The sequence below is a fragment of the Cyclopterus lumpus genome, chromosome 11 (genome assembly GCF_009769545.1).
Source record: "Cyclopterus lumpus isolate fCycLum1 chromosome 11, fCycLum1.pri, whole genome shotgun sequence".
NCBI lineage: Eukaryota > Metazoa > Chordata > Actinopteri > Perciformes > Cyclopteridae > Cyclopterus > Cyclopterus lumpus.
The window spans coordinates 6019203-6028136 of NC_046976.1; the positions used below are offsets into that span (position 1 = coordinate 6019203).

An 8934-nucleotide genomic window follows, 5' to 3' on the forward strand; every position below is an offset into this window, starting at 1 on the left:
GTTGGTGATCAAACATTATAACGGTTTGAGTCCTCACAGGTAGGCAGTCTCTCCTGAAAGTCGAGTTTGTAGCCTCGTTCCGCTCCTTTTCCCAAGATGAACATAATTATTCTCCAGCTGTTCGCAGCCGGATTCTGCTTTGCAACCGGTGAGTAAAATACCCCCCCAAAAATGATGACTTGTTAATTAACACACACGTGCGTTGTTGTTCATCTCACTGCGTGTCACTTTTAAAACGAACCCTCGTGAAATCTAATTTCTTCCAGGGGCAGGGGGAGCTAAACGAGACGTGGGCACCTTTTTGAGACAGATGGCCACCCATGTGTTTTGAGTTATTTTTACATAATGATATCACTTGAGGTATATCCTAGTGAATAAACAAATAGTGAGCTTGAGGTATATCCTAGTGAATAAACAAATGGTGAGCTTGAGGTATATCCTAGTGAATAAACAAATGGTGCGCTAAAAGTGTATGTTGTTGAAATGGCCAGCTCGGATTAACCGAAAAGGTTGGCTAAAAATGACTGTTAATCATGTTGAATTCATCAGAGCTGAAATGATTGGTCGTGTGACATACGATTAACTGCTTTGAACATTGAGGCTCATCATGTTGGTAACTTTTCAAGCAAGAATGTCAAACAGGCTTCGATTTCCCCTTATTGAATGTGGATTTTAAACTGAATACTTGGTTAGTTTAAACAAGAAATTTGAGGACACCGTCTTGGTCCCCGGTAATTTATAATGGAAGTGGATTACTAGTGTCTGACATTTCTTTAGAAGAAGTTGTTACGTAAAATCAAATGTTGTCCTGTTTTTAGGACTAAAGATTCCCACAAATGAGACAAAGTAGCTGCAGAGATTTCCTCTCTTTACCCTCTCTGCACATGCCAAGCTTCACGCTAATGTGGTTATTACAGGTTGGGGTGAGGCAACCTGTTTGTGATACAAGGATTTAGTTTTCTTTTTTTTTACCTCCAGAAGATTTTAAAAGATTGAATCATGTCCCGGCTTGTCCACCATTGCATGATAAATTCATCACCTTGCCAAGTCTCAAATTCCACCTCTATGGAAGTTCTACGGACTGGGTGCACTCACTGCCATTTGTTCTTGTACCATTGTGTTTGGACTCTATTGTAGTCCATTTCTGTCCTGGATCCCGTAAACTCTTTTGTTTTGGTCTCCCGTTTCAAACCACACCTTTTCTAGAGGGATCTATAGTTCCATTCAGGCTGCATTTAAACCTAAAAACTAAACTCTTAAGGCAATCATTTAAACCATTTATTCTTTTTAGCCTTCAAACCCTCCTCTAATAGTTGTTTGTGACAGAAGAATGATTCACAAATGCAGATAATTACATAGTGAAGTTTTATCATCTTTCTGTAGGAGGGATAAACATGTGTGCGTATGGGTGTCTGCACCCTGGGGAGAAGTAGGAGATATCGGATGGCAGTCTGGTTGCCGTTACAAGCTACTGGGAGGTTTCTCCAAGCCCCCAGCTGGCAGAAAAAAAAATAGACAAAAACCCTTTGCCACCTTTTGAATCCAGATGTCGGTAGCCTCCTCGATGGACTGGCGGCCTGTCCAGGGTGTCCCCTGCCTTCGCCCTATGTCAGCTGGGATAGGCTCCAGCGCCCCCGCGACCCTAATGAGGATAAGCGGTATTGAAAATGGATGGATGGATGTCGGTAGCCTAAATTTGTCAGCATGGGAGGAGTCGTCTCGAGACTGTATCCCTTTTTTATTTCTGCTTTTTATTTTTGCAATTTGAAGAAATGCTAATTGTAATTGTTGTTGCTTTATTGAACAGCGTGAAACATTTCTTAATCTGTACAAATTAATTCAAAAGGGTTTGAAAAATATCTTCCTGCCACAAAAATCCGAATACTCCTCCCATCAGCCTAATCCCTTCCTTCAATGAGGCCGGCATTAAGAAGGTTATATTACTCAACACTGCTGAAGTTTTTGGCACAAACTCCATGAGAGTCATGTCATAACACCAAGCCCGCTGTGCACGGAAAGCTACAATGAGTCGGCATCTCTTGAGTTGAATAGGCAAACAAGTTCATGAAAAGTAATGAAATGTAAATATGTAAAGTCCGCCTTTGAAGCATACAGATAATCATCCTTACACCTACAGAAGATAAAAAAGGCAAATACACTAGGGCGGGTGCCCTAGTGTACAGCGCTTTTTTCATTCAACAGAGATTTTATTGTTTTATGTGTTAGTCACACGTGTAGAACACTTGACTTAATGACCAAATGCTGATGCTATAATAAATACTTGTAATACCTATAACTAATTATTTTAAGATATTTTGCAACACTGGTGCCCTCGGGTGGAACAAAATGCTCTCCTGACTCCTCCCAAGGCACTGATGCCACATCAGAGTGGTTATTACTCTGCAATCACGTCTATTATTTTCTTGTTTAGTATTTTATTTCAGTTTAGTCTTTTAAACTCTGCCACTGTTGGTGTCTTTGTTACTTTACTCTCCAGCCTGTGTTTTGGGTTCCTCAACATGTTGTGGAACCTGAAGGGTTAATCTGTAGTTCTAGTGACTGAGCAGTAGAGGGCAGTGTAAGGCTGTCCCTGCGTATTGACGGGGATAAGTCATGTGCCACACCCCAGAGCTGCTAGTTACCAAACGGGAAGGCAGTGACGTGCTCACTTTTAGGCAGAATAACTCACCAATACAGAATTATTATTATCATCAAGAGTCACTTCAGTGAACACTGTGCTCTTGTAACTTAACTACTAGTCATTAATTAAAATTTAATTTTAAATTTCTTGTTTACAAATGCTAAATATGTCAGTCTGTAGAACCGTATTAAACAAATTGGTATAGGAACCCATTTTGACAATCTTTAGATCTAGTTCTGTATAATAATGTTCTGTCTTTTTTGTTGTTGCTGTTAGTGCTTCTTTACTTAAATACAATGTTAAAAGCAGGCGCCTCCCTGTAACAACAGTATTTGACTAAATTGAAAGGCCCCGAGTACTTCGCCCATCCCTGCAGGTTACTGTGACTGCTGGTTTAGGATTCCCAGTTCAAAGGTTGTGAATGCTTCTAGCTCAGGTGTGCATTCACTTGTGCACCTATATCGAGGTCTTCGATGATTGTGAGGGAAATGACGTAAATGTGCTTAAACTCTGGCAGGAAGGACAATAAGCTGTCTGCACCGTGTCAAATCTCCTCCTCCGTCGAGTTGTCAAACATGATTGACTGCACCCTTCTTCTTTATGTATGGCATACAAAGACCATTTCACAAGCTCTTTTACCCAGAGCCTGCTCTTTTAGGAAAGACGCTGTCAACTATCTGTTGCAATCACAAGGGGGTGAAGATGCAACCACACTTTGAGACGCTTCAGTGAACAAACACTGTGCTGTATTTGAACATCTTTAAAGTTGACTGTTCCCTTGTGACTTCACCACAGCCCCAGACTCTGGTGGTGACGGCTCAGTCCGGCCAGTCTGCATTGCAGAGTGCTGAAGTGTTGAGTGTTGTGGCAACACCATTGTCACATACCATTTACTTTTTATGGGATTTACCATAAGAATTGTTTAAAAAAAAAATCTTAGACAAGAAATCAGTTTATCATAAACATAATATATATTTTACTTGTATGTGTGAGAATAGAGTAGGAGCAATAAGAGTAGATGTGTAATGAGGGTTATTGAAGGTGGATTTTCAGCCCTACTTTAATTTGGGTGTAACCGAAACCGAGGTGACAAGGTGTGGAGCTGTTCGTGTATAAAGGAGTGGCCGTGTTTGTTTTTCTTAACAGGACTGGGATTATCTCCCACAGAGCGTCATGGAAATCAGCCTGAACCACAGGATCAAGTTTTAATGCACCTCTGACACATTTTGTTTGTCTAAAACATTTCTTAGTTCATAACCCTCCCGTTTAAATGAGTTGTGGTCGTTTCTCTAACATTTTATTATGTTCACGCTGGAAAATAAATAAAGCAGAACCAAAGATATCGGCGCAGGTGATTTTGTTTTCTTGAGTGACATATTGGGAAGTGTCGGCTTGGCAAACATCAATCATACAGCAGTCAACACATTCCAGTGAGCCAATACATAATGATCATTAAAGTTCAAATGATAAATTGTTTAATTCATTAATGATTGAGTCGCGTTCAACATCTACTGCTTCCAGCTTTTATATGTTCCTGTGTGAATTGGATACTTCACAGATGAAAGGTACAGAGTGCAAAATGAACATAACCATTTCAGGGGCATTACTTTGAATTGAGGCTATGACCCTTTTTGAAAAACAATTCTTTGTTCTTCGTACAAAAAAAGTTAAATTCATAAGCAATCTAATTTGATATTGCTAAATTCATTACACTCAGATTTCAAAGCTACAACCTTAGTTGGTCTGATATGACCGGTCATAAACTGACAGTTTAGTTGTGTACTATTGCAACGCTCCATTTAATATCTGAATTCACTTTTTATTTTTATTTTCTACCAAGGGAATCCTCTCATGTCCCCTTGAATTTCCTTTTATGATCAGGAACCCGTCCCAGTTTAGGAACCAGACTTATCCTATACAGTGTTTCACAATAAAAACATCAGAAAAGTAAAACAAATAGTTATTCTCTTCCCTCAGCAACCTTTAAAAAAAAAAATACTTTAGTCATATGCTTACAGTTATTCTGTGTGTGTGAGCGCCAGAGGGGCTTTATGAAATTCAACTAACTAAACTAAATTTTTAAAAAAGAACTCTCCAGACACTACTATTTTGTATAATGAATTCGGTGTGTACTTTTCACAAAGAATGCAGTCATGCAGAGCCAATGTGGAACTGGAGTGACGGGTTTCTAACTACCTTTTATTATAATTGAGTATCTCCCCTCCCAGTAATGAGTCAGTTTCACAATGGCTGCTTGTCTTTTAGGCTTGGTGTGTTGGCATACCAACATTGAGTTGGTTGTCTTCAATCTATAAAATACAACTTTAAAAGTGTTTATGTACAGATCACCACTTCCAATTATCCTTTTAGTTTTCTTTTTCTAAATGAGTAGCATGAACGTCTGTAAAATGAAAGAAAATGTGGCTGAATTGTAGTATTTTGGTTTGGAGCGTGTCTAGAACTATGTTCAATACACTTATTATAATGGAGGGCTTGTTGTCCAAAACCTGTATTACTTCATCAGAGTTACGACGACTAATACAGTTTACAAGTTCATATTAGGTTTTTCTAATGTAATTGGATACACTTTCAGCTGTCGCTGTCTTGAGGCCAATGTTCTCATACTTCTGGATTCTGCATTTCCCACAACATTCAACTTAATGGCGTCTCTTTATTTGAGAGAAAATTAGCAAAGCTTCTCCAGAGCCATGGACGTTGTTATAAAAGTGTTTTCACTGGCTCTGGAAACTCCCCCTTCAAAGTCAACTGATCATTCGGAGTAAAATCCTTTTTTAAGCTGTGGTTGTGTATCAATGTTTGGCCTTTTTTTTTTTAATTGTATGTTTTTTTTAAAATTGCATTTTATTTCCCTCCGTGCTGAATTCATCCACATTGATTGCCGTGCATTTGGTAAACCCTGGATTGGAAAATCCCGAGCTGACAACAATGTATGACCACCTTTCTAGACCCTTTTATCTGTAAGGAGACTTCGGTCAACAAACCTGACTATAAACCGACTTTCCCACCGTGCAAACTAATTGGTTTAATTTATAGGGTCTGTTATCGGTTATGCAGGTATTCTTCGGTGTCTGGCAACGGTCTCAGTTGCTGGTGAGGGCTCTGGTTTGATCTTTTAATAGATGCAAGAAACTCTGTCATTAGACCTGCGATTTGGATACAGATAAGATGGAAAAATCACACACCTTCATCCCCATTTCGGGACTAGGAATGTTTAGTTGATCAGTGGATCAACAGAAAGATCAGTGGAAAAAAGGGAGAATAGGTTTCTGAAAAGTTGAAATGGCAGTAGAATTGCAAAGTACACAACATAACATTAAGTTAAATAGCTTCGGGAAAGGCGTACACGTGTTTGAATCTGGTGCTACCAAGTGCTTGTATGACCTCGACCATAAAAGCCTCCTGTGTGCTACATGTCAAAGGTCAACCATTTGACTTGTCCATTATCACTGGCTTGGCACCACTATCTCAGTGTCAACCATGCAAGACCTTTTTATTTTTAACGGCCAAACTGCATCATCTAAATTGTTCATAAACACTGAAACAAAGTTCGTTTCAGATAAACACGAGAAGATGATGACAGGAGTTCACGAATGTATCGCCCATAATTTAAACCTGAATTATATCCTGTTACAAACTTATTCATGCTAATTTTATGTTTCTTTTTCTCTCCTCCTTGCCTCCGTCTCCCTCTTGCCCCCCCCCCCCCCCCCCCCCCCCCCCCCCCCCCCAACCACCTCCAACTATCTGTGGATACCAGTTCAAACTCTGATGTGCTACCAATGCGACTTTGGTATTGGGGACCTGTGCCTTACGACTAAAACCACATGTGAAAGCGGAGAACAATGCTTCCGTGGTGTCGGGGTAGCAGGTAAAGGGCACATTTTACATCTCACCCAACAACATTCTCAGAAAGGAGGGTTTTTGTTGTCGGCACACTCATTAAAAACTACATTCACTGCATTCTCCAAATGCATATCTAGCTTATCTAATTAAAGTGGATTTACTGCCAAGCAGTTACACATGCAACACCAGTTGTTGTCTTTTTAAACTAGTTGGCAAAGAAGCTGAAATGGTTGGATTCACGTAAGCTTTGTTTTTTTAAGATTTTAAAATGTTCTTTTTTTAAATATTGTAATTTCTTTTTAGCCCATTTTTAAAGATGTATGTCTTCAGTCTGAACGTGGGGGGGAATATTTCTAGTCTTTTTAATTGAATCTAAAACCTAAAGTAACCAGCCAACAACACGCAGTGCTACCTCTTACTGTGCAACCATTTCATGTCGACACAACCAACGATAGAACGTGATCGTGTGTGTTTGCTCTCACTACCCAGTCGGTGTCGTGGACATTAAGAAGAAGGGCTGTATAGCAAAGGCCAAGTGCAACGTCAGCGAGGAGACGACCTTGCCCTCCAGCATCTCCAACGCCACAATCTACTCCATGACCAAGATATGCTGCAACACCGACCTGTGCAACACCGACCTGTGCAACGCTGCGCCCGGTCTGCCCGGGACCTCCGGGCTGAGCCTGGCCCTCGCCACCATCACTGCTCTGTGTGTGGCCAACATCCTGGTTTAAAAGTAAACAAGGCGGATGACACTAGTTACACATTCACTCGCACACTCTCTGACACACACACACACACGCACTACATATTGCACACACATCAGCACTATAAGAAATCTCCTCAGACATGATTTTTTCATTTTTAAATGTTCTCCAAATGGGTCTTGTGTTTACTGTTCTTGAAGTGTATTGTACTTTACTCAATGACAAAAATGAAATTCCCCCTTTTCTTTTGTATTGTGTTAATCAGTAAGCTGTCCCAGCGTTGAGGGTTTAAAGTAGCCTACAATTAACTTGAATGAGGAGTAAAATGTTTAGATGAATTAATCGCATGTTCACTGATTGGTTTTGTAGGTCATCTAGCACCATTACAATTTAAAGGAATTCCAACATTTTGGGGAAATGGGTTTATTTGCCTTTTTTTGCCAAGAGTTTGATTAGAAGAACGAAACTGTCCTTTCTGTAAACGTGAAGCTACAGCCAGCAGCCAATGAGGTAACGGCTAGCATGGTGCAGTCCGAAGGTTAAAAACCAAAGTGCCAACAGCGCCACTAAAGCTCACTAATTACCATGTTTCACCTCATTTGTTTTATCTTTAAAAGTGTAAAAACAAGTATCTCATAACTAGTGAGCTTTATAGGTGGCAAGTGATATTTTATATTAATTTCACTTATTTAGTTAAATTAAAGTTAAATTCTTAAAAAAGTTGGGCATTATTGTCTAAAATTTGCTGTGTTGACAATTTGAAGATTGCAATAAAAATTAATATTTGGTAAAAAAACTTCCTTGTGTTTGGTTGTGTCTCAGTGAATTGGGTTCTTTCTTTCTTTAAGTTTCTCTGCTCGTTGCCATCCTGCAGGATTGACTGGTTCTTCAGGTTTGGGTGCATAACAGCGGCGATGGTGCTACGGCTGGTATGACGCCACTCGACTGTTCGGTTTCTAGATTTTAGCACACGAGACATTCTTTGTGTGTGAGCAAATCTGCAGCTCAAGCAAAAGCTACACTTCAAAAGAGCTCTTCAGTCATAAACCATCAGTAAATAACCAAAGTGATGTTTATATAAATTGGAGTTTAGTCTGGCCTTTTGTGATCTGGAGGCTTAAATTATTTAAAAGTTAGGAGATACTCGTGAGGGAACACTGCTTAAGTATCACTCCTCAACATCTCCAATTTCATAATACAAACTGACTGGGTAGTTTTCATATTTTCCCTTTAGTAGACAGACGCCATACAGTAAACTCCTGTTCTCCTTCTTCACCGTTAACCTTGCAACAACGACATGTCTTGGAGCTGTAGCAATTGATCGAAAACTAATGATTTCAGTGATCATTCTTTGCTAAAATGCCCATTATTCTCTGGTTTCGGCAATGGAACACGTTGATGCTCTTCTGTGTATGTGATTGTAAACTGAATACTTCTGGGGTTTGCACTGTTTAAGTAAAACAATATGAATGTAAGTATTTCCCCTATTTTCAGACTAATCAAGAAATTGCAACGACAATCACTGATGTATCAATTAAAGCTTGTGATTCAATCTGCGCTTTCACTCTTTCATTAATACCTTGAACAACCAGCTTGGACAGTTTGTACAGCTCATGGTATCCAGTTGGATCATCAGTCATGGGGCACATTCCTTCACTGACACTCCCCCCCCCCCCCTCCCCCCACCCTCGAGGCAAAGGTGAAGACAAAGGACTTGGTAAA

General features: G+C 39.9%; 1 protein-coding gene across 1 annotated transcript; it reads left to right on the plus strand.

Annotated features, from left to right (window-relative positions):
- spaca4l (sperm acrosome associated 4 like) lies at positions 1–7921 on the plus strand. The gene is made up of 3 exons (XM_034545924.1): positions 1–148; positions 6420–6530; positions 6995–7921. The coding sequence occupies exons 1-3, from the start codon at positions 97–99 to the stop codon at positions 7237–7239; spliced, it is 408 nt and encodes a 135-aa protein (XP_034401815.1). The 5' UTR covers positions 1–96; the 3' UTR covers positions 7240–7921.
- The last annotated feature ends 1013 nt before the right edge of the window (positions 7922–8934 follow it).